Below are 26,846 nucleotides of genomic sequence, written 5' to 3' on the forward strand. Positions count from 1 at the left end.
TTTAGCATAATTCTTATGGGCCTTAAGTTTTTCAGACTTTGTTCTTTTATTTATAGAGTACAAACAGGGTATGTTTAGCATAATTCTTATGGGCCTTAAGTTTTTCAGAATGGTAAATGAACACTGCTTCAACTTAAAGTGACCAGCTACATTAGTCCATAGACAAGAGTCAGCTTATCCTTTGAAGCTTTGAAGCCAGGCATTGACTGCTCCTTTTCAGCTATGAACACCATAGATGGCATCTACCACTTGATGGCTGTCTTGTCTACATTGAAAATCTGTTGTTTAGTGTAGTCACCTTCATCTATCATCTCAGCTAGATCTTCTGGATAATATGCTGCAGCTTCTCCATCAACACTTGCTGCCTCGCTTTGAACTTTTATATTATAGAGATGGCTTCTTTTCTTAAGCCTCATGAACCAACCTATTCTAGCTTCAGACTTTTCTTTTGCAGCTTCCACATCTCTGTCAGCCTTCATGGAATAGAAAAGGGTTAGGGCCTTGTTCTGGATTAGTCTTTGGCTTAAGGGAATGTTGTGTTGTGGCTGGTTTAATCATCCAGACCACTAAAACTTTCTCCATATCAGCAATAAGGCTGTTTTGCTTTCTTATTATTCATATGTTCACTGAAGTAACACTTTTAATTTTCTTCAAAAACTTTTTCCCTTGCATTAGCAATTTGGCTCACTGTTTGGCACAAGAAGCCTAACTTTATGCCTATCTCAGCTTTCAACATGCTTTCCTCACTAAGTTTAATCATGTCTAGTTTTTGATTGAAGTAAGAGACATGCAACTCTTCCTTTCACATGAAACTTAGGGGTCATTTTAGAGTTGTTAATTGGCCTAAATTCAATATTGTTTTGTCTCAGGGAATAGGATGGTCCCAGGTAAGGGAATGAGAAGGAGAAATGTTTGGTAGGTGCACTCAGAACACACACATTTGTTCTTCGTTGCAGATAACTGAAAGTCAAAGAATTTGTAGCTTTGTAACTTAAAAAAATTCTGTAAAGTTGAAAAATAAGTCAAACAATTAGAATGTATTTTATTCACAACCACTGTTATGTATATCTACACTGAGATTTTTTCCTCATTTTTCTGGTTGAAATGTGATTTTAGACCTAAAATATGGGTTACAAAGCAACTTCCTTGCCCTATAAAATTACAGCGTGTCACAGAGTGATATTTACAGATCATGGCATAATCCACATAGATCATAACATCACTAGCATGGAGTCATTGTGCACTGGTTTGTGTAAGCTGTGGTATTTTGGATTTGGTCTGGGGTTTCTATTTAGTCAACATAGTGTCCCTATAATCTTTAACTTCCTGTTACCAAGAGACATCTAACAAATAATGAAATATGGAAATGTGTATCCTTTATTTAGGTGAAAAATATTCATGAAGAGAACTGACTAGTTCTGAAATGTATATGGGTGTATATATATATGTTTAAGGGAAAGGCATTTAAAAAATATCACCTGCAATGGTGCTTGGAAACACTCTTCTAAAATACAAGAATGTTCATTAATCAATTTCTACATTTGTGAGCTCTTATTTGACCCATTGCCAAAGCCAGGGCATCCATTCTCATCAGGATATAATTGTAGACATTGCTCCGTGAAAATTCTCAGAGCATGAAGAGGTGTGACAGTTGTCAGAAAGAGATAGATGAGTGGAAAGGAATTTAAAAAAGAATGTGGGTCTAATACAAAATGCATATTGTTGATTTATAGGTTGAAGGAAACAAATGAAGATAAAGAAACAAGTTTTATTGCTAATTAACTCTGAAGGACTTAGGTTCATGACATATGTAGACTAGAGAGTAGTTATAATCTATTTTTATCCTTGTAAATACAGCTTGGACATGTAAAATGGTTAAGTGCATCTGGTTTAATTTTATCCACAAATTACTTGCAACCATTTTGGCAATTAAACCAGCAAAACATGACCCAGTGGCTCTGGAAGTTTTAACCACAATGTATGGAAAAATATTGTGAAAATACAAGAATAAACTATTTCTACTAGGTTCTCATAAAGATCAAGTTCTCTGAGCTTCCTAATATCTGAACTGTTTAGAGAGGAATATCATTTTTGACAAATTTTAGAGCTGTTCTTTTTTGACTTGGTTTGCTGCCAAAGAACAACCTTGATTGTTTGGACAATAAAAGCAATGTCCTAACTCAATCTCATTTCTAATGGGCTACGTAAAAATGACTTCAAATGGTGATTTTGGGTAATACCCTTAAATGCAAACCCTCAGATGACCTTTCCACAGTCTGTTCTCCAGCTTAGCCTCCTTTCTCTTTCCTAGCCACGTTTTTAGTTCCTCTTCAATACATCATCCATCTTTAATAATTTCTGTTCAATCTGCATGTCTGTAATGTACTTGTCATCTGAGCCTGAGCCAAGTTCTTTTCTTTTCTTTTTTAGACGGAGTCTCACTCTGTCGCCTAGGCTGGAGTGCAGTGGTGAGATCTCGGCTCACTGCAAGCTCTGCCTCCCATGTTCAAGCGATTCTTCTGCCTCAGCCTTCTGAATAGAAGGGTTTACAGATGTGAGCCACCATACCGGGCTAATTTTTGTATTTTTAGTAGACACAAAGTTTCACCATAGTGGCTGGTCTCAAACTCCTGACCTGGTGATCTGCTCACCTTGGTCTCCCAAAATGCTGGGATTACAGGTGTGAGCCACTGTGCCTGGCCCAAGTTATTTTCATTTATAATAGTAACACATAATGAACGCTACACATGCTAGGAATTGTGCTTTATATGCATTATTAATTTAATTCTTACTATTCCTCTCTAAGTTAGGTAGTACTATTTCCCTAATTTTACAGATAAGAGGACTGAGATTCAAAGACGTAAATGCCCTACCCAAAGTCACATGGCAGAGCTGGGTCTCCAATCCAGATTTGTTTGGCCCCTCAAATAATACTTAACTTAGAAGTGGGTGGGTCATTGAGGTATTACTTCCAGGTGGCTGAAAACTGTGTATGTGTAGAGCATGTGTGTGCATGCATGTGCAACACACATACACACACTTGGAGTCAAAGTATAAGTAGAAATATGGACAGGGCCTAGAATACCTTCTGTTTTCTGAGGCAAGATCTCATTCTGTCACCCAGGCTGTAGTGCAGTAGTGCAAGCACAGCCCACTGCAGCCTCAACATCCTGGGCTTAAGTGAACCTCCTGCCTTGGCCTCCAGTGTAGCTGTGACCACAGGTGTGTGCCACCAGGCCTGGCATATATATATAGATATAATTTTTATTTTTTAAGAGACATAGATTTCTTTTTTTTTTTTTTTTTTTTTGAGATGGAGTCTTACTCTGTTACCCAGGTTGGAGTGCAATGGCACGATCTCTACTCACTGCAACTTCTGCCTCCCAGATTCAAGTGATTCTCCTGCCTCAGCCTCCCAAGTAGCTGAGATTACAGGTGCGTGCTACCACGCCCAGCTAATTTTTGTATTTTTAGTAGAGACAAAGTTTCACCATTTTTCCCGGGCTAGTCTTGAACTCCTGTTTCAGGTGATCCACCTGCCTTGACCTCCCAAAGTGCTGGGATTACAGGCATGAGCCACTACACCCGGCCAGAGACATAGGTCTTATCACATTGTTGTCACAGGCCTGGTCTTTGTTGCACAGGCTGGTCTTGAACTCCTAGCCTCAAGCAATCATCCCACCTAAGCCTCCCAAAGTATTGGGAATACAGATATGAGCCACTGCATCTGGGCTGGACTGCCACTTAAATGACCTTGAACTTTGTTGTAAAGACAATGAAGACCATGAAAGTATTTTAAGCCAAGCAGAAAGATAATTAGACTTACATTTTTATAGATTTCCCATGAAACTAGAGAGGTACATGAGGTACGATATGGGGCCAGCACACTAGCTTTTTGGCAATTTCATATTCAGGCAGGAAATGATAATGGATTCGTACTGTGGTAATAGTAATATGGAAGATCAGATAGATGTCTAAGGGTGTTAGGAGGCATAATTAACAGAATGTGATGACTATTATGCAAGAAGGAGAGGAGGAGAGAGAGGGAGAAGGAAAGAGCTTTGGGTGACTTCAGGCTTTTTCACTTGAATCACGTTCTGGTTTAAGTCCTCATGATTGAGGGAGAGTGGTAATCTGAGCATCTTTATGTTGACTTTTTGTTCTATATTACAAATGACGATAATGGAGATACCGTCCTTCTAATGTTGCTTTGAGGAATGCCCAATGCGTGACATAATTGTTTCTTGTAAGTCTTTGTGATATTTAAATAAAATCAGAAAGCACCTGGCCTCTTGCAAAAGGGAATTCTTATCACCATTCTCATTGTCAGCTCTGTTCTGCCATTTCTCAAAGTGATTGCTTGCCTCAGGGCAGGGGGAAAGGCTCTGTCATGTGGGCTGCTTTTATATATTCAATCCATTCTAAATCCTGTCAGAAGGGATGCATTGTCCTGTCTGGTAGAGGTGGCTCTGGGTGATATGCTCTGCTTGGATTAGTCAGGAAGGAGCCCTTTCCCTCGTGTGTCTGCCTATTTGTGGTAGTGGTTATTCCGGTACAGTTTCTATAAGCATAATAATTCATAAGATTTTCCACAGTATACATTATTGTCTTTCATAAAAGAATTACTATCTTTCATCTTCTAATCCTTACATTTAGACTTTCTTTTTTATAGTATGTGAAATTCCCCTGCTTGGATGGCAAGAGATCTAAAAGGTAGTATTCTGACTAGAGTGTGGAATGTAGTTATAAGAATGCCAAATGCTACTGATATTTGCAAAACTAGGCAAGTAGGATGTCCAAAGGATGCTGGTCTGTCAGCAAGTAGTGGATCCCAACCCCTGGGCTGGGATTCACAAGGCAAAACCCTGTCATCAGGCCTGTAAAACTGAGGCACTGCTTAAATTGTAAAGATTTTGGCCCAGAGATGTAAGTCAAGAAGCTGTATTAGTGCAAGGCTAATGAGCAAGCAATGAACAAGCCTTAGTGCTGACTGAGAGCACAACTCATTCCTGACTCAGATAAGAATTGGTTGAAGGATAGGACCAAACTGAGTCTATAACTGGAGGTTAGGTGGCCAAAATCACAGAACAAGTTGGGGAAGTAGCCACTTTCTGGAGATAGATTAAGCACAGGTGAGTCTCCATCCTTTGAGAGCTGTTTACTTTCTTTGTTACCCCATCCTGTATTCAGCTGCCATACATCTTTTCACTCTTCAGTTTTTAGGTTTGAGAAATTTTTGTTATTTATTTGGGGTTTGTTTTTTTATTTTTAAGCAGAAATTGTCAGTCAACAAAGTAGCCTAAAGTCCTTCCTTTGTTAAAAATCTTATATTAAATGTAACAATTCATAATGGTTATGAGAGAATAATTTTGATAGCATGATTATTTTATGGGGACTCCTTGCCAAAGAATTTTTATCCTTGCAGACTTTAAATTAATTAATTTGTAAGGCCTTGACTGAACTGAATCCTTCAGAATTCCAAGAGATAAATATCAGAGTTTTTTTTTTCAAACAATGTTGCTTTTATTTTAACATGAGATTGCATTAGATAATAATTACAAATTATTGTAAGTGGGATTGAGTTCTTCATTTGGCTCTCAGCTTGAATGTTATTGGTATACAGAAATGCTGCTAATGTTTGTGCATTGACTTTGTATACTGAAACTACTGACGTCATTTATCAGTTCTCTTGGCAGAGTCTTTAGGGTTTTCTAGGTATAGAAGCAAATCATCATCAAAGAGAGACAGCATGACTTCTTTTCCTATTTGGATGCTTTTTCTTTCTTTCTCCTGCTTGACTGCTCTGGCTAGAACTTCCAGTGCTATGTTGAATAAGAGTGGTGAGAGTGGGCGTCCTTATATTGTTCTGGTTCTCAAGGGAAATGCACCCATCTTTTGCCATTTCAGGATGGTGTTGGTTGTAGGTTTGTCACAGATGGCTGTTATTATTGTGAGACATGTTCCTTATATGCCTAGTTTATTGAGGTTTTTTTTTTTATCATAAATGGATGTTGGATTTTATCAAAAACTTTTTCTGCATCTATTGAGATGAAAATAAGTTATTTGTTTTTATTTCTGTTTACGTGCAAAAACAGAAACTTAAACATTGGGTACACAGAGACATGAAGATGGGAACAATAGACACTGGGGAGGGAGAGGGGCAGGGATTGAAAAATTACCTACCTGTATTGAATGCTGCTGTACACTGTAGAGTAGAGTACAGTATTGGTTGATTAAGCTCATGATCATGTGTCTGACTGGAAGCTGTGGCAGCTGCCTGGCATCATGAGAGACTGTTGTACCAAATACCACTAGTCCAGAAAAGGATCAAAATTCAAAATTTTGAGTACAGTTTCTACTGAGTACATATTGTTTTCACTCCATCATAAAGTCAAAAAATTTTAAATCGAACTATCCTAAGTCAGGGACCCTCTGTAAAATCACCACCTGCACTAGCTCACTCCTTACCCTCCTTACCTGCTCTGTCAGCAACATCAGTATCTCCTGAGGGAATGGTGGAAACTACAAATGCTCAGACTTCTGAGTCAGTAAGTCTTGGAGTAGGGCCTAGCATTCTGTGTTTTAACAAATCCTACAGGAAATTCTGATACACAGTAAAATTTGAAAACCATCAAGGGAGGACCATCACACACTTTAAACTCACTCCTTTTGTTTGTTGTTTCTATTGATATGATTATCTCCTGAGACTAGAATGGTCTAAAACTGCAATACCATCCTCTCCGGAGGAATAGTTAATCACACTCACTTTTTTCCTACATGAAGAGAGAATTGTTAGATGATAATTGTCCTGGAACCTTTTTTTGTTTTTACCTTTATATAATACCCCTCCCCAAAATAATTGATAATTGTAATAATTATTATCTGATTATTAAAAAAATAATAACTTTGAATCTAACTTTGGAGTTATATTCAGAATGAATTTAGTAAAAGTCCTCCCCCCTTAATATAAGTGTGACCTTAAGAAAATTATTTAGCCTTTTTGAGTTTCAGTTCCCAATGTAATAAAATAGGCATTATACTTTTCTATGAAATTTGTTGTGTGAATTAACAGTGAAGGTATACATAGAACATTCAGTACCAACCCTGGATTAAATGTTCGGTGAAGAGTATCCATTGTTATTATTACTTATTTTAGGTTTCTGAGGTAAGAGGCTCAGGCATTTCTTGAAAAAGAAAATTTTTTTTGGACACTGAGTTTTGCTCTGTCACCCAGGCAGGAGTGCAGTGGTGTGATCATAGCTCACTGCAGTCTCAACCTCCTGAACTCAAGCCATCCTCCTGCCTCAGCCTCCCTAGTACCTGGGATTACAAACACTTGCCACCATGCCCAGCTAATACTTAAGACAAGGGTCTCGTTATGTTGCTCGGGCTGGTCTCAAAATTCTGGCCCTAAGCAATTGTCCTGCCTCAGCCTCCAAAAGTGCTGGGATTACAGGTGTGAGCCACTGCACCAGACCCTTGAAATTATTTTGTTAATTAAAAGAACTGTTTAAAGTGACAGCTGATCAGAAAAGATTTTATTTTTATTTTTTTATTTTTTATTTTATTTTATTTTTTTTTTGAGGCGGAGTCTCACTCTGTCGCCCGGACTGGAGTGCAGTGGCCGGATCTCAGCTCACTGCAAGCTCCGCCTCCCGGGTTCACGCCATTCTCCTGCCTCAGCCTCCCAAGTAGCTGGGACTACAGGGGCCCGCCACCTCGCCCGGCTAGTTTTTTTGTATTTTTAGTAGAGACAGGGTTTCACCGTGTTAGCCAGGATGGTCTCGATCTCCTGACCTCGTGATCCACCCGTCTCGGCCTCCCAAAGTGCTGGGATTACAGGCTTGAGCCACCGCGCCCGGCCAAGAAAAGATTTTAAAAGGCAAATATTTTTCAAAACTTTACACTTATATGAACATTAAATGTTATAAATTACAAACCTTTACTTTTAATAATAATATAGTATTTATTATATTATTCTTAAATATCTAATATTTATCAGGTTCTCACTATGTTCAGGCACCATGTTAAAAGCTTTAACAAGTATATTTACATTCAGCCACATAAAATAGAAATGTAGCTTGAAACTCATTAATCTTAATGAAAGAATCAAATCAGTTTTTTAAAGTGTAAATACTGCTTTCAAGGGAAAAATTTAAATGTCAAAAATGTTTATATATTTCTGAGGGGGTCAGGGAAGAAGATATCTCTTATTCTTAGAATTATCTTAGATCCACAATCCTTCATAAATGTTCTTTTCGTTAGTTATCAACTGAAGTTTAAAAATGTGTCAAATTGATTTCCTCTCTACTATGTTACAGCAAGACTTTAAAGAGTTGCCTGTAATTTCTACAATCTGGTTACATATATTATGATAATAACAACATAGCGTTCTTGTAAAGACCCTGTACTATGATAGGGAGAAAGTCACTGCTCATAAATGAAAGGCAGTATATTTCACACATTAATCAGATTAAATATGTAAAAAAAAGTGATTTAAGCAGTTTCAGTTTCCATCTCCCTCAAAAAACTGGATGTCATGAAATAATAAATTACTAGTAATTTTATCTTCTTATTTTCTCCAAGAAAAGCAAAGTTTTCTCTCTCCTGGTACAAAAAAAAAAAAAAAAAAAGCATTTCAAATGAAAAACAACTGATTCTCTAAGGGCCTTAAAACCAAATTCCCACCTACATTTCCCAGCTCATGCTGGACTTAGCCCATTTCTTGCATCAATGCTGGGCCTCCCAGAAGGCCTGTCAGTATACTGCAGGCACTGATTGATGCCATTAACAAAATATATTTCTGATATTTGTGTGGCCCTCTACAATTCTTAGCACACTTTTTTTCTGTAGTATCACATTTTATTGACTCTTTTATGGATGAAGGAAATCCAATTTAGAGAGGACAAGTAACTTGTCTGGTATCCCAGCCCTAGTAAATGACTAGAACACTGAGTTCTAGTTGTCCTGTCCAGATTTATTTGAAACACCAAAGAGTAGCTTTGTGGGAAGTGGGAAGGGTGTGTGTGTGTGTGGGTGTGTAGCTCAGAAAGCAGACAAGTAGGAAGGAGGTGGCAGTGGCCAAAATATATTCACACAGCCAAAACAGATGCAGGGAATTTGAGAAATGTAGTGTTTTGGCTGGACATTTTGCTTCCCTGAATAAAATTAATTGTCTGTTACTAAGAAAAAATGGGAGGATGAATTATTATATGAACAATTAGCATTTCTATTGCATTAAGAAGGATTTCGCTATGCTCACTCTCTCTCCCTCTCTCTCTCTCACACACACACACACATACTTGAATATATAAACATGAGCAGACTAATTAGAACTTCAGAGCTTCCTTTGTGACTGTTCTTTACAGGTAAAGAACTATCAGTTTATAAGTAAAGTTCTATACTTATGAACAACCAGGCCAAGAGGAAGAACAGTGCCAAATTCTTTTCCTTACTCCTATTATTTTTCTGTTCACATAGTAAATGTTTAAATAAGTATTTCTACTATTGCCGTTGGAAAAAAATATTTTTTGAATTTAGACACAGTAAAGCAATTATTATTTTATTTTAGTCCCATATAGTAATCTAATATGATCAGAGCTTTAACTTGTCCTTAGCTATCTGGCATGATCATATTTATAATATTCTATACTTTTAATTAATGGTTCCTCAAAAAAAAAGGTATACTGAGAAACAGATGCACTTGTTTTAATCTTGACAATTCATAAACAACATTTGTTATTCCTTTAGGCTGATCATTATGAGAATCAGTGAAATAAGGCCTGTCCTATCACAAAGTGTAGAGATTGTATTCAACGTGTTTATTATATGGTACAGAAAATTAATTTAACTTATTTTCATTTTTTCCCACCTTTGTCTGACTGCTCCACAGGCTGTATATTGATGGTCCTTTTGGAAGTCCGTTTGAGGAATCACTGAACTATGAGGTCAGCCTCTGTGTGGCTGGAGGCATTGGAGTAACTCCATTTGCATCAATACTCAACACCCTGCTGTATGTCATTTTGATCTATTTATTGATCCAAATAGAGAACTGCCAATATTTCAGATATATCTCTTTTTAGTATAAAATAATTCCTTATTGAATTATTCTACTTGTTGATCAAGGACCTCCATTTACTGATTGAGAAGGGGAATAATTCAGTGATTCTCAACATGTGGTCTGTGATTCCCAGCATATTCTCTTGTAGAAAGATGTCATATCACAGTTGTGCACTCCTCTGTCCTTTTCCTCTGTTAAAAGTAATTTGCCTCCATCCTTCATTTCTCTATATCCTCATCAGTGGTAAGTGATTCTACTCATTCATTCAGTCAACAAATATTTTTGTGCACCCATCTGCCAATAGATCTTACAGGTATTGGGAAGACAGCAATTAATGAAAACAGAGTCCTTGCCTTTAAAAAGCTTACATTCTAATGGGGCAAGTAAAAAAGAAAGCAATGAAAAATATAAATAAAATTGTTTCAGAAAATATTACAATTATGACAAAAAGTAGACATTAATGGATATGGAAATAAAGGGCTGGGTTTATTGTTGAAGTGTGGTCAGGCTTTTCTGAGATGACAACTGAACACATCATTCCTTCATTTATCACTTAGCAAATTTACAACAGACTAAAGAAAAGTAGCTTCAAAGGTGAAATTGTGGCTGGGCTCATTGGCTCACGCCTGTAATCCCAGCACTTTGAGAGGCTGAGGTGGGTGGATCGCTTGAGGCCAGGAGTTCAAGACCAGCCTGGCCAACATGGTGAAACTCTGTCTCTACTAACAACACAAAAATCAACCAGGCGTGGTTGTGCACACCTGTAATCCCAGCTACTCCGGAGGTCGAGGCATGAAGAATCTCCTGAACCTGGGAGGAGGAGGTTGCAGTGAGTAGAGATGATACCACTGCACTCCAGCCTGGGTGACAGAGCAAGACTCTGCCAAAAAAAGAAAAAAAAAAAAAAAGGTGAAATTGTCTGACCAGGAAATACTAAACTAAAACTTATTTTAGTTTCAGGATTATAAGCAAAAGTTGATTGATCGATATTCTTATGAAAACACAAAGCAAAATAAAAGTAGAAAGTTATTCTCAAATCTATTCCATTTACTTTTTTTTTTTTTTGCAGAACCAAAAAAGAAATAATAAATTTAAGTGATGTGTTTGAATGATATTTTATTTCAGTTTTAAATACTAGATGTAAATTTGGTACTTTCTGGTGGTTCTTACAAAAATGATCATGCTCTAAGCTAGAAATAATTTGTTTCTGACAACACATTACAAGTTATTTGGTTACCTAATGTTATGAAAAAGGAGGAATATTTTCTTAACCTCAAGCCTACTTTTTATAAATGGGGATCCAAACTTGGAATTATGAGTTGCTGGAATGCATTACGTCATACATGGTTGTGAAATCTCTTTCTTTAATGATTTTTAAGAGGGGATAAACAACCAACTTTCTGGAATGGTTTGGCTCATTTTGCCAAAATACCAGGGCAAGACTGGATGACCTTTGGAACCCTACTCAGTCTGTGATAGAATTCACTGAAAATTGAAAACTTTTTTTTCTGAGATGCAAGGCCCGATGTTATTCTGGTCCAATTTAGTTATGGCCTTCAACTGGAAATGAATGATATGCATGCTTGTGAATATTATTCACACTTAAATTCATTTAACACTTAAACACCTAAATTCATGAAGTATGTCATATCCTTGAGTCAGTATATTACATATTAAATTCATTTAGGTCTCATGGTAAGTGCTGTATCAGACGCTAGAATGTAAATGACTGATTTTTCTATTGGTTGCTTACTAATGAAAAGTAAATTTTCAAAAATATAGGAATTCCTTAATATTTGCGTTTGCCATCCTAATCACTATCATGTTATTTTAATTTTAAAGGGATGATTGGAAACCATACAAGCTTAGAAGACTATACTTTATTTGGGTGTGCAGAGATATCCAGTCCTTCCATTGGTTTGCAGACTTACTCTGTATGTTGCATAACAAGGTAACATTAGGGTTATTTCTAGTTTTGCAATTTTTCAAATTAAAATAGTTATATCTTTTATATTACAAAAGCAATAAATGCTTGCCACAGATTAAACCATGGAAATTATGCAGATAAGTAGCAAAGAAATAAATAAGTCTCTTAAACATAAAAAATCAGAGATAATATCTGTTAGCAATTAGGCACACATCTTTTCAGATATGGATATTTGTGAGTATGCATATATATCTAATATATTTTAACATAGGAACATTCATTTCTATGTTTTAACATAGGGTGTTTCACATGAAAATGTATGCATATGGCTGAAGGTGATGAGGGAAGACAATGAGGGAAATACTGGAAGGCACCTGCTGTAACACCTTCCATCCTTTGTTCTGATAGCTCCTATCCTTGATTTGCCATCTTTAATACTTCAAATCACCAGACTTTTTGGTATATGATACAAAATCTCAACAATCTCCAAATCTGTGTTTTATTTTTTGCAAAGATAAAGCAGGCATCTTTTCCTATCCAATCTGTAACATTTGACCTATTTATCTTTATTCAGATTATACAAGTGATACACATATGTGTCCTTGCTACAAATATTTGAAACAATTCTGATAAAGTAAAATCCTCTTTTACTACCTTCCCTATCTAATCTATGTAAACGGAGGTAACTCTTAAGTGTTCTATAAATCCTATCGTACTATTTACATTGTTTATGCAAATTCCTTTATTAATTGATTACTATGTCTTGACTATTTTTTGGTATTAGTGCATATAGAGCTACCTTATTCTTTTCTCTGATGCCAACAATTAGAGATGGTAGACCTACCTGATTCTTTTAGAGGATTTCGTTGTATGGATATATCTAGTTTGCTGAACAATTCTCTAATGTTAGATACTTTTTTATTACAAAGAATGCTGAAATGGATATCATTATATATACCTCTTTGTGCATGTGTTCACTCATTCAGTCATTCTATCATTCAGTGTATATTTATTTATTAACTGATTACTATCAATCTGAAACTATTCTGGGATCTGAAAAGTTATCAGGTGGCAAAATAAAACGAAGTTTCTGATCTCACGTGGTTTATATTCTAAGGGGGCAAGATAGACAACAACCAATAAATACATCGAGCGTCAGGTTCTGAGATTGGGGTTAGGACAAAGAAGGAAGGGAAAGTAGGAGTAAAGCAGCGTGAACAGTAGAGGGTGTGTTAATTTATATTGCATGTTCAGGAACACCCATCAAACAAAATGTTATAATGCCATTTAAGCAGGCTTGGCTGAAGTGAATGAGCAGACTAAACACATATTATGGAGAAAAAAAATCAAGATAGAGAAACTTAACTTCATAGGCAAGAGTTCAGAGGCAGTAGTATGGGTTGGTGTCCTGAAAGAAGAGAAAGGAGATCTGTGTGGATGAAGCAGAGTAAGCAAGGGAAAGAATAGTAGGAGATGAAATTAGAGAGATGGTGTCTGTGCTTTTCTGGGAAGAGGTGGATTACATAAGGCCTCCAAACTTTTTGCAAAATAAATAATAAATAAATAAATAAATAAATAACAATTAAATAAACAAAAAGATTGGTTCTGGGTATGTACCTAGAAGAATTAAAAGCAGGGAATTGGACAGATGCCCATAGAAGCATTATTCGCAATAGCCAAAGGATGGAAACAACCCAAATATTCATCAATAGATGACTGGATAAACAGATTATGATATACGCACACAATGTAATACTATTCAGCTCTAAAAGGAAGGAAATTACGACATATACTATGTGGATGAACTTTGAAGACAACGCTAAATGAAATAAGCCAGACAAAAAAGCACAAATATATTATGCTGTCACTTATAGGAGGTCCCTAGGGTAGTTTAATTTGTAAAGACAGGAAGTAGAATAGTCTCTACATATGCATCCTTGCTAAAAATATTTCAAACAATTCAGGTACAGTAAAATCCTCTCAGGTTGCCAAAGCCTTTGGGAAGGGGGAAATGAGGAGTTGTTGTTCCATATTTTTTTGTAGACTATTTATTTTTGCAGGTATATTTTTGCGTCTTGCATTTTTGCACAAGAGAAACCAGAGCCCATTGCTGAATAAGCAGAAGGCAGAAACAGGAAAAAGCGTCTATTTGTTTTGTTTTGTATTTGCTAGCATGCATAAGTTAAATCACTATTGTCTTTTTTTCTCAAGAAAATCATGTTCTTGATGAGTAAACTGGTACAATTTTGAGACTCTTAAGGAATAAAATAAGGAGTATTTCAGGAGGACTAATATTTGAGAATATTTGTATGGCATTTAGCATGCTAAATTTTGTATCTCTGAAGATAACAGAAAATTATTCCCTACCACTACCACCATCAGACCTCATTCATACCAAGAGGCCAGATTATTGTTAGAATCTGTTATATATATTTGCGTGTATATGTGTGTGTGTATACATTTTCTTATAGATATTGATTATGATAAGCTAGGTTATGTTAAATTCTAAATCACATATGTTAGAATAGGAGAAAATCTGAGTATACCCACAGAATTTTAATAAGTCTGTTCCTTTTTCTGTCCTCCCAGTTTTGGCAAGAGAACAGACCTGACTATGTCAACATCCGGCTGTACCTCAGTCAAACAGATGGGATACAGGTATGTGGTTGATGTTATCGTAAATTAAACAAGCCTCTTGATAATAGATTTACTGTAGGAGCTGTGGTGGAAGAAAATTCCTGCAGGTGGTTTGAACAGAAGTTTCCTAGAGGAAGGCCTCCTTTGGAATATGTCCAGAAAAGTCATAGCTTGTCCTTGAAGTCAACCATATTATGCCTTCCATTTGTCCTTCTCACAGGGAGCTGGGGCAGACTCAAAAGGTCTGAGTCTACCCCTCCCCTCTTCACTATCGCCTCAAGTTCTTCTAAAATTCAGACTACACATGAACAGCCTTGTGATTTCTTTTTATTGAGGGGATGTTTTATGTGGAGAGAGAAGACAAGTTCATATACAATTAAGTTTATTTCTAGACAAGGGAAACTAAAAAATAATGACAACCATCATGCATTATTTATTTACTCTTCTAGGCACTGTGCTAAGAATTTCACATATATTAGTTTATTAGTTTAAAACAGAGTCAAGCAGTAAATGATATTCCCATTTTGCAAATGATGAAACTGATATTTGAAGACAACATTGAAGAGCTGGACTGGTGTATAAATCTAGGCATGAATGTATTAACAAATTTTATTTTAGTACTTTTTGTCATACATTTTCACAATACTCTAATACAAAATTTGAATGTTTGCCAGTTACCTCAAATCTAATCTAACCCTAATTTTTCCAGTCATATTTCTACCTTATCTGGTATGTAAAAAGTATTTCATTTTACTACTCTCACGAAAAGTCAATATCACTTTTCCTCCTGGTATTGCTATAATGAAGGTATGAAGCATAATTTGCATTTGGTTCACAGTTTGCCTGCCTGGGACTCAGATATTTCCTCCTTTCTCTGCAATTCACTCTGACTCTTCATGTTGATTAAGATCTAATGCTCTGTTAATTTCAAACAGGAGCCCATATCACAAATTTATTGATAAACCTCATTTTGGAGTTCTGCTGTCTTGAGCTGTCTTGTCTAGGATCATTTCCCAAATGTATGATGATAATTTGTAGTATTTTACTTATATAATGAGCCAAATATGACAACTGTATTTGTGGTGCCAAAATACTTCAATGAAGTCTATGTGCTGAGCCTTTTTGAGGGTGACCAATTAGAATTCATTCTTTGTCTTACATTGCAGTTCTTTAAAGATGAAACAACTAACTGAAGTCTAAGAAAATTAGCCATTTGTCAGAATGGCATTCAAGGAGATTAGTTCTAACAATTAATTCAATTGAAAATCAAATTTTTGTACCTTTTTACCAGAATGGGTTTTGTTTGTTTGTTTAAAAACAAACAAATGGAATTCAAGGAGATAATGAATTTTAAAAGAAAGGAGAAAGGAAATGATATTTTGAAATAATTGTACATAATAGGTTGCCATTTGATACTTACATTCTTTATATCACAGCAATTTAGTGGGAAGTCACAGCACCAGCAGAAATGATGTTAGAGAACCAGGTTACTTAACTAAATCTCGAATAATGTGGTGCTTTCTTTTTGGCAGAAGATAATTGGAGAAAAATATCATGCACTGAATTCAAGACTGTTTATTGGACGTCCTCGGTGGAAACTTTTGTTTGATGAAATAGCAAAGTATAACAGAGGGTAAGTACTATACCTCAAAAATTTGACATGTGGCTAATAAATTAATTAAAATGTTTTTAAATAATTACATGAGGTTTAAAAATGAATTGGCAATGAATTTACAAATGACAAATTCACTGAAACACTCTTTCACTATCAACGGAGGAAGTAAGGCAGGTGTCGTCCTGCGTTTTTGTAATTCCAAATAATTAAAGTTTAGCTTAGAAATAGTCTATAATGTGTTTATGAACTAAACTTTCCTACCTGATTATAAATTTGTAAAGACCTATATTAAAAATGAGTATTCTCTCCCACAGCATATATCAGGTGATCCTAGGAAAAGTTTTCGAAATCATGTTTGCAAACAAAGAAATTTGCAATTAGTTCTAACAGTGAATTCATTTAAAAATCACATTTTTGTACCTTTTTTGCCAGAATGAATATGTTTTTTGTTTGTTTGTTTGTTTTTTAAAAAAAGCTCTGCTTTGTAATATGCAGTCTTTAAACCGGGAATATTTCCAAACATACTATTTAGTAACTATAATTTTATAAATAATCTTGTTCTTATAGACTATGTGTCTATGATCTAAAGAAATTATTATAGAAGGAAAGCTTTCATTTTAGGGCACAGACCAGTCAGCCCATTTGTCTTTTGTAAATTTATCATAGTGCAGAGCACTGATCTATAAGAATTCTAAGAAGATACTGAAAACTATATAACCACTCACATATTTTTAGGTTTACATCTAAACAGTTTCATCATAAGTTTACATGGTTGTAAAAGATGTGATTTCTAACATATTGCAGATATTGACATTTTGTAATTAACGTAATTTCTTCAAACATATCCACTGGAATATAAATATAGCTAGATGATATCGTCATTTATTATAAAAATACATAAACTCTTCTTTTAGCAGTTGGATGTTTTACATCATTATTTTTCTTTCATTTAAGTTATATTTCTGTCCCATTAACCCATATAATTTTATCAAAATTCAATATACTTTTACATTTGAACTAATCATATGTTTATTGCTAACCTAATCCTAATCATACTTCTGCAACAAGAATGTACATAAATTAAATATTTCATTTTAAAATTTCCTGTAATCATAAGACTCCAGTGTTAATTTTTACTTCTGGCTTATCATTACAATTACTTTATATAGTTGAACACTCCATAATTTTTAAAATATATTTTTAAAAACATCAAAAGGATATATGTTTATAAATGCACAGGCCAGCTTATTAAATGGATATTTTTTTAAAAATCCAAGTTAGGAATTCATGGATGAATATTATTTATTGAAGAAATCACTGATTCAAGATGATCCCTATCTCTACCTTCAGAGATTTTGTTTTAGAAATTATAGAATGGAGCCTGGTAAGCAAAATATAAGAAGGAATAAAGTTACCCATGTGACTCAGATTACAGCCATGTTTAAACTTTTGTAGTATTACCCTTCTCTTGATGAAGTAGTTTTGGCATAAGATGTAAGCATGATTTACAAAGCAGAAGTTCTTTGTAATATTCAGAGTTGAAATTTAGAAAAATTGATCAACCCACTTTTGGTTATCTTCCTCTCCCATCTTTCTCCAGTATCACCCATCTTAGATGTGATAATCTTGTCATACTCCTCTGTCTCTTGCTATGCTTTGCAAACATGTTCCTCTTTAATACCATTTACTGACTTCTGACAAGAAATTTTTTGTCGATTTTTCACTGTATATTGCTGAAAACTGATAGTTTCTTTGGCTGAATTCAGAAACCAAATCCCTAAAGAGCAGATTATTTACAGATTGAAATAGATCGATGCTGTTGGTTCCTACAGTTAGTTCTCAAGAAGTCTCATTCATTAGGCTGTTTGTGTTTTAGAGCGATTTGTGTGTGTGTGTGTGTGTGTGTGTGTGTGTGTGTGTCTATGTGTATTTGGTAGTTTGTTCTTTTTCTGGAAAAAATGGAAAATTGGTTTAAGAAGAGCAAATGTGCACCATCTGCTGTTGACATTTTGTACACCACTTTGACTTTGTGTATTGGTTCTCAGGCGGGTGCCTGAAATGTGTTAAACATTTTTTTTTGAAGGATTTTTATGTAGCATGCTTAGGGAAAGAATGGTTCAGCATTCTTAAGGTCTCTTTAACTGGACAAAGGCACTGCGTAAATGAATGATTTCATTTAAGATGTAACATTTTGATTAACCTCATGCACATAAATTGCTGAAAACATATAGAGATAACAGGAGGAAAGACAGACATATACGTTAAGCTTTTTAAATATCATATGTTGGGCAATACTTTTTTTGTATTTAATATATATATTTTTATTATTATACTTTAAGTTCTAGGGTACATGTGCACAACGTGCAGGTTTGTTACATATGTATACATGTGCCATGTTGGTGTGCTGCACCCATTAACTCGTCATTTACATTAGGTATATCTCCTAATGCTATCCCTCCCCCCTCCCGCCTCCCCACAATAGGACCCAGTGTGCGATGTTTCCCTTCCTGTGTCCAAGTGATCTCATTGTTCAATTCCCACCTATGAGTGAGAACATGCGGTATTTGGTTTTCTGCTCTTGCAATAGTTTGCTGAGACTGATGGTTTCCAGCTGCATCCATGTCCCTACAAAGGACATGAACTCATCATTTCTTATGGCTGCATAGTATTCCATGGTGCATATGTGCCACATTTTCTTAATCCAGCTTGTCACTGGTGGACATTTGGGTTGATTCCAAGTCTTTGCTATTGTGAATAGTGCCGCAGTAAACATACGTGTGCATGTTTCTTTATAGCAGCATGACTTATAATCCTTTGGGTGTATCCCAAGTAATGGGATGGCTGGGTCAAATGGTATTTATGTTCTAGATCCTTGAGGAGTCACCACACTGTTTTCCACAACGTTTGAACTAGTTTACAGTCCCACCAACAGTGTAAAAGTGTTCCTATTTCTCCACATCCTCTCCAGCACCTGTCGTTTCCTGATTTTTTAATGATTGCCATTCTAACTGGTGTGAGATGGTATCTCATTGTGATTTTGATTTGCATTTCTCTAATGGCGAATTATGATGAGCATTTTTTCATGTCTGTTGGCTGTATGAATGTCTTCTTTTGAGAAGTGTCTGTTCATATCCTTGGGCAATACTTTTTAACTTTCAAAAAGTGATTATTTATTAAACCAGTAGGCATTAGTTTAGTATACTATGTAGAATACAAATTTAAATTGGATTAAACACTCCTGGGCCAGAGGTAATGATTGGTAACTCTTTGCTATGTATTCTCACAGAAGCTTTTGTAAGTTTGTGTGAGAGTATGTCTGTGTATTTATGAAAGTATATGTAAACATGTTTGTGTGTGTGTGTGCTATATATATTTAAAATTTAAACTTTAGTTTTCTAACAAAAATTGAATCTATGACAAGTAATTCTTCAGCTTACTTTGTTATTTATTTATTTATTTTTCTTGGCTTTGCAAGGAAGAATCAACTAACTTTTTAATGATGTATTTCTTTTGGTCATGGACAATTTCTGTGTAATTTTACCTCAAAGTACTCTAGAGTATAAATAGACTAGGTTTAGTCTATCACATTTACTCCTGTGACCCTGAGTCAAGTGATTCAGTTCTCCTGGATCTGTAATGCAACAAGTGAATAAGCTCTCTGGAGTGATTAAGTTCTCATTATGTAAGATCCTATGTTTACAAATCTACATGAAAAAGCAAGCATGAACATTTATAGAACTAGTTTCTAATGTCTACCCCCAAACCACACTTTCTACTTAGTACCCGAATCTACCTCCACCCATTCCATCAAAGGTTATATGGAGAGGTCTCTAGATAATTGTTGGATTGCAGCACTCTAATGCAAATTTAGTACAAATGAATTGCAAAGATTGCTTGTAGAATTCGAAAAAAAAAAAAGTAAGATTTCATTAAGTTAGTGAGAGTGACATTAGGGAATTCCTCAAATCACATACACGCAAAGGCTATCAGAGTTAAGCTAGTTAATAATTGCAAAAGAAAATGTCAAAAAAAAAACCCACAAAAATCATAATATCCTGGGCGATTTAAAAATAATGATTTTTATTATTATTTATTTTATAATTAATACTTGATTTTATTATCAAGTATTTAAGAAGTACCTTTAGGAAATCTGAAAAACTTACCAAACTAGTTCTATAATTGCCCTGTCAAAGCCAAGCAAGAAAATGATGATATCTTATTGCCATCATACCGTGTTGGCAGAAAGTTTACACAAAGAAACAAAATGACTCAATTCTCTTTTTATTTTAACGGAAGCTACATTATGGTTGAATAGTAATTTAAATTTCATTAAGTATAAAATCATTTAGTTTCATATGTTTTTATTTCTTTTGCCCACTTTGGGTTTAATTAGCTTTTTTTTTATTTTTACTAGTTTCTTAAAATGGAAACATAGGTCATTGATTTCAGACTGTTTTTCTTAATAAAAGTGTTTAATGCTATACGTTTTCCTCTAAACATCACTTTTGCTAACTCGTATACATTTTGACTTGTTTGTTTTCAGTTTCATCTTATTCAAGTATGTTTTATTTTTATATTATTTTTTCTTTGACCCATGGGTTATTTAGAAATGTTTTATTTCCAAATATGCGGAAATTTTCCAGGTATCTTTTTGTTCTTAATTTCTACTTAAATTGTTATTTGATCTAAAAATGAACTCCTTGTGATTCTAATCCTTCAAAATGTATTGACACCTGCTTTATTGCCCAGAATATGTTCTGTCTTGGTGAATGTTCCATATGCACTTAAAAATAATTTGTATTCCATTATTGTTAGATAAAGTGTTCTATAAATGCCAATTAGTTCCAATAGGTTGATAGTGGTATTCAAGTTTTCAGTATGCTTGCTGAATTTCTGTCTGCTTGTATTAATTACTGAGAGGAGAGTATTGAAATAATTAACTATAATTATGAATTTATCTGTCTTTGTGTTTCCATCAGTTTTTGCTTTATGTTGAAAGTTTTTAGTTTCAGTGTTTAAATCATTTACATTCAATTTAATGAAAATATGGTTGGGTTTAAATCTAGCAGTTCACCATTGCTTTGCACTTACCTATTTGTTCTTTCTTTGTTTTATTTTCTTTTTTTACCTTGATTTGAGTTGACTATTTTTTATTATTCCACGTTTTTTCTCTAATGTCAGCTATACCTCTGTATTTTTTTTTTTCTTTTTAGTAATTGCTTCAGGTCATTGGTTCCCAAACTGGATTCCTCAGACCAGCATCAATTGGAATCTTGTTAGAAAAGCAAATTCTTGAGCCCTATCCAAGATCTGCCAAATCAGAAACTGTAGGCATGGGGAGACCTAGCTATTTGTGTTCTATGAAGTCTCTGAAATGATTCTGATGAAGCCAAAATTAAAGAAACATTGTTCTAAGTTTACAGTATACATCATTAGCTTATCACAGCCTATTTTATTTTTTATGTTTATGTTTATGTTTATTTTTTAGAGACAGAGTATTGCTCTGTTGCCCAGGCCAGAGTACAGTGACATGATCTCGGCTCACTGCAATCTTGAATTCCTGGGCTCAAGAGCTCTTCCAACCTCAGTCTCCTGAGTAACTGGAACTACAGTTGCATACCACCATGCTCAGCTAATTTTTAAAACTTTTTGTAGGAATGGGATCTCACTCTGTTGGCTAGGCTGGTACTTTGAATAATATTATAACACTTCATGTACTTCCATTTTCTTCCATCCTTTTTGCTATTGTTGCATTCACCTTACATATACGTATGTTATAATTCTCATTATTAGTATTTTTTGTTTTAAACATCAAGCACATATTAAAAAGATTAGAAATTAGACAAAATACATATTTTATATTTACTTACAGATTTTACTATTTTGCTGTTCTTCATTCTTTTGGTTAGATTCAAATTTCCATCTAATTTTGTTTTCCTACTTCTTGAGTAGTTTTCTTTAGTGTACTTTATAGTGCTGGTTTGCTGACAATAAATTCTTTCAGCTTTTGTCTGTATAAAAAGGTTTTATTCCATATTAATTTCTGAAAAATCATTTTTGTTTGGCATAATATTTGCTTGATACATAATAGTTGATGTTTTATATTTTAGTACTTTGAAGATATCACTTCACTGCCTTCTGACTTGCATAGTTTATGACAAGATGTTCACTTTCATTTTTATATTTCGTTCTTATATTTTCTGTTGATGATTTGTAATGTGTCTTTTCCCCCAGTCTGTTTGGTTTTATGTTTTTCTTTTTGTCACTTGTTTTTAACATTTTATTATCAATTGCCTTGGTATAGTTTCCTTTGTGTTTATTCTCCTTGAGATTTATGAGATTTTTATTTATTTACTTTTTTCTTCTCCCTTGGTCTTCTCTCATATTGGACTGCAGTTACATGTATTTTTGACTAGTTGGTATTATCCCACGGACTACTGATGCTCTGTGCTTCCTCTTTCTTTCTTTTTCTTTTTTTTTTTTTTTCAGTTTTTGTTCTCTGTGGGTTGCAATTTGGATAGATTCTAATGCTGTTTCTTCAAGTTTACTTTTTCTTCATCAATGCCTATTCTTTTATTAACTCATCTAGTGTATTTATCATTTCAAATATTGCATTCCATCTCGAGAATTTATATTTGGGCCTTTAAAAATATTCCATTTATTGTCTCATCGTGATTATGCTTTTCTTTGAATATATGAAGGCTGTATATCATCACTGTTTCAATGACCACGTCTATCATTCTGAGTCTGTTTCTGTTGAATGCTCTTTCTCCTTGAATTAGTTTGCTAGGGCTACCATAGCAATATACCACAGACTGGGTGGTTTAAACAGCAGCAATTTATTTTCTCATAGTTCTGGGAGCTGGAAGTTTAAGATCAAGATGCAGGCAGGACTGTTTTCCTGAGATCTCTCTCCTTGACTTGCAGATGGCTACGTTCTTGATGCCTCTTCACATGGCTTTTTCTCTGTGCATGCACTTCCCTGGTGTCTCTTTTGGTGTTCAAATTACTTCTTCTAAGTACACCATTCAGATTGGATTAGGGCCTACCCTAGTACCCTCATTTTAACTTAAATTGCCTCCTTAAAAGCCTTGTCTCCAAATGCAGTCATATCCTGAAGCACTGAGGGCTAGGACTTCAACCTACAGGTTTTGGAGGGGTACACTTCAGCCCATAACACTCTTAGTTATAGTTCATACTTTTTTGCTTTTTGAATTCTTGGTACTTTTTTATTGATTTCTGTACATTTTAAAGTTTAAATGTTTGGTGCCAAATTTTGATTTATTTATTTTAATAGTTTTGGACTTGTTCTGACATGTAGTTAAGTTACTCAGGTTCAGTTGGATCTTTACAAGGCTCACTTTTAAGATTTGTTAGTGGAGGTCCAGAGCAGCCTTCGGTCCAAGCTTAATTTTACCAATATCCCCTCCACTCCTTGCAAATAAAGTGATAACCTTTCTGAGAATACAACCCATTGCCCTGTATTTATAGGACTTTCTATTCTCGTGTGTGTGAATGCAAATTATCTGGTGTGTGTGAATGCAAATTATTTGCAGTCCTGTGTAAACTCTGGCAATTATTTGTCCTGTTGATCTCTGATAGCTCTTTACCCACATTCATGAAGTTTCTTCTCATATATGAACAAATTATTAATCAAACAAAGACTTGAGGACTCTTGTCTCCTGATCTCCAAGGCGTCTTTCTGTGGATCTCCCTTCCCTTCCATATTCTGTTCCACAAATTCCAACTGTTTGGCCTCAATGAACTCTGCTCTTTGTCTCCTCAGTGTAATCACCAATCTTTGCTGGAGTTTCCCCTCTCTGTGCTGCAGCCAGTAGATTGCCTCCAGGCAATAAGCAAAGATAGTGACTGTGCTTAGTCTTAGTATGTTTTCTTCCCTTTTCTCAGGGATCATAGTTCCATGCTATATAATAATAGCATATAATAAGTAGATAACTATATAATATATGTAATATATAATATGATATATAATAATAGATATAGCTGTATAATAGGTATATAATAATATAGCTGTATAATAGGTATATAATAATATACCTATTATTCAGTGTCTGAAAATACTTATTTTATCTATTTGGTTTACTTTTTTATAGATTTTTAATGTAAGAGAGTAGATCTGATCCCTATTGCCCCATCATGGCTCCAAGTAAAATTCTGTTTTCACAGATTTTAGTTTCACTTTTCAAGGGAAAAAGTTTTAATAACTTTTTTTTTCAGTATTTACTATTAATTTTTGGTACCAATTTTGATGGATTCAGTGTCTTTTGTTCAGCATGAGTTATTCTGAGATAATTAAGACATACTGGATTTTCCCAAGATATGAGATGAAATATTAATCATTTTGACATCCTAGGAAGAATCAAATGCAAATCAAACTTGGGAAGAAGTTCAATTTGAAATATTATTTATTTCCTGGGATATATTTAGTCTATCTGTTAGAGATATGTATTATTTAACTACTAAAATTTTATATTTGAGAATAATAAAAACTGCTTGGCATTTGTTACCATTATTGCAGTGCATAAATAAAAAAGAACTAGATGAATCTGTTTTTTGTTTTACTGTGAATATAAATTAGTTGCTTAAAAATACTATTTCAAATTGGTAATATCTTTTTTCTTTCCTTCCTTATTCATCAATGCTTTTGCAAATCCATGTAGGGATTTTAGATAACTATGTGTAAAGTGTACAATAAAAGAAGAATTTACATTGTCCGGTGTGAACTGAACATCTCTTCAGAGGTCAGCTGTTTAGCAATTGACATCTATCAATTGTTGCTCTTAATGAAGTTGCTGGTTTCACCAATGACAAGTCATGAAAAGACTAAGGCAAACTAATCAATCTCTGCCTGATAATAAGCATATTTGTGCTCATAGGTACATTCTTTGAATTACCCTAAATTCTAGAATGAAAAATATGAGGTAAATAAAATATTTTCCTGGTTGTCATTTACATTTGGAAATAATTAGAAAATTGTTTTCCATATGTAAAACAGCAAGATATTGACTTTGTTAATACTTTAAACCATGATAGTAAAGCATATTTCTTGTTACATTCTGCCTAATTTTACACCTGATTTTCTATTTCCTCCTCTCTTGTTCTAGGAAAACAGTTGGTGTTTTCTGTTGTGGACCCAATTCACTATCCAAGACTCTCCATAAACTAAGTAACCAGAACAACTCATATGGGACAAGATTTGAATACAATAAAGAGTCTTTCAGCTGAAAACTTTTGCCATGAAGCAGGACTCTAAAGAAGGAATGAGTGCAATTTCTAAGACTTTGAAACTCAGCAGAATCAAACAGCTGTGTTATGCCAAAGAATAGTAAGGTTTTCTTATTTATGATTATTTAAAATGGAAATGTGAGAATGTGGCGAGATGACAGGTCACATTACATGTTTAATCTAGAAACAAAAGAGACCCTGAAGAATATTTGATGTGATGATTCACTTTTCAGTTCTCAAATTAAAAGAAAACTATTAGATGCACACTGTTGATTTTTATGGTGGATTCAAGAACTCCCTAGTGAGGAGCTGAACTTGCTCAATCTAAGGCTGATCGTCATGTTCCTCTTTAAATTGTTTTTGGTTGAACAAATGCAAGATTGAACAAAATTAAAAATTCATTGAAGCTCAAATTCCATTTTCTATGTTGTGTATAAACAGAGTAGCTTTAATTTGCAAGCGCTCCAGGCAAATATATTAGATGTTTGAAAACACAGCACAAGACTCTATTGATGCGGGTACTTTGTGTCAATATCTAATTGTCTCCACTACTTATGCTAATACCTCTATTTGATATCTGAAGACTATATGCTAACTGAACCTTCCTCAAATGTTATTATAGTATCTGTTTTTATATATATTTTTTCTTTTTATTCCTCTCTCCAGGGAAATATGCCTTCCCTTAGCATGCATTAGACATAGTGATTTAATAGGTCCCTTTCATCTTTATTTAATTTAACACTATTGCATGGTAATGAAAATATTCCTACTATAAATTATAAAGGGATATACATACTAATACCTTTTTGTTTTTTTCAGTATTTTTGTCTCTATTATTATTATTATTTTGTTTTGTTTTGTTTTTCCCAGGTAGAGTTTGTCTTAGGCTGTAGCCTCTTGGGATACTTAGTTAATTTGCACTTTGAGACCAAAGGACATCATGTCTGTCAGTAGGGACTGAATATAAGATTTATCTCCTTTGTCACACATTGCTTTATGATGGAGATACTGAAAGTCTAGTCACATTGTTGATTAGTAAAACCTGTATTTTACCTTCTAAGTAAGAGGAAATATGATATCCTTATTCAAACTTGTTTAGAATCCAGAATATTACTGTTGCACTTTTTGGTATCCTGAGTTTCCATAGGGAGCTATCGGGTTTAAAGTCGCTGTTGGAACTACACTGTGTGATCTTATAAAGTTATGTTCCCTGGCTATCACATTCTTGGCTCAGAACAATATTCCCCATTACTATCTTAAGAATTAAGGCATTCATGGCTCACACCTGTAATCCCAACACTTTGGGAGGCCAAGACGGGTGGGTCACGAGGTCGGAATTCCAGACCAGCCAGACCAAGTTG

The 26,846-nt window shown here is 34.6% G+C and overlaps 1 protein-coding gene across 4 annotated transcripts in view; it reads left to right on the forward strand.

Moving 5' to 3' along the window:
* Positions 1 to 25,903, forward strand: part of NOX4 (NADPH oxidase 4) — a 163,209-nt gene extending 137,306 nt beyond the window's left edge. For 2 of the 4 annotated variants that reach the window (XM_011938469.1, XM_011938470.1), the window contains 5 exons: positions 9,893 to 10,012; positions 11,903 to 12,011; positions 14,577 to 14,645; positions 16,157 to 16,257; positions 25,365 to 25,903. In XM_011938469.1, coding sequence (XP_011793859.1) covers positions 9,893 to 10,012; positions 11,903 to 12,011; positions 14,577 to 14,645; positions 16,157 to 16,257; positions 25,365 to 25,485 — 520 coding nt within the window. In that variant the 3' untranslated portion in view covers positions 25,486 to 25,903. The remainder of the gene's footprint in view (positions 1 to 9,892; positions 10,013 to 11,902; positions 12,012 to 14,576; positions 14,646 to 16,156; positions 16,258 to 25,364) is intronic. The other 2 variants (XM_011938468.1, XM_011938471.1) reach the window with 2 other exon arrangements.
* Positions 25,904 to 26,846: the final 943 nt, after the last annotated feature.

This window comes from Colobus angolensis, unplaced genomic scaffold (assembly GCF_000951035.1).
Source record: "Colobus angolensis palliatus isolate OR3802 unplaced genomic scaffold, Cang.pa_1.0 Scaffold174, whole genome shotgun sequence".
In the NCBI taxonomy this organism is placed as follows: domain Eukaryota; kingdom Metazoa; phylum Chordata; class Mammalia; order Primates; family Cercopithecidae; genus Colobus; species Colobus angolensis.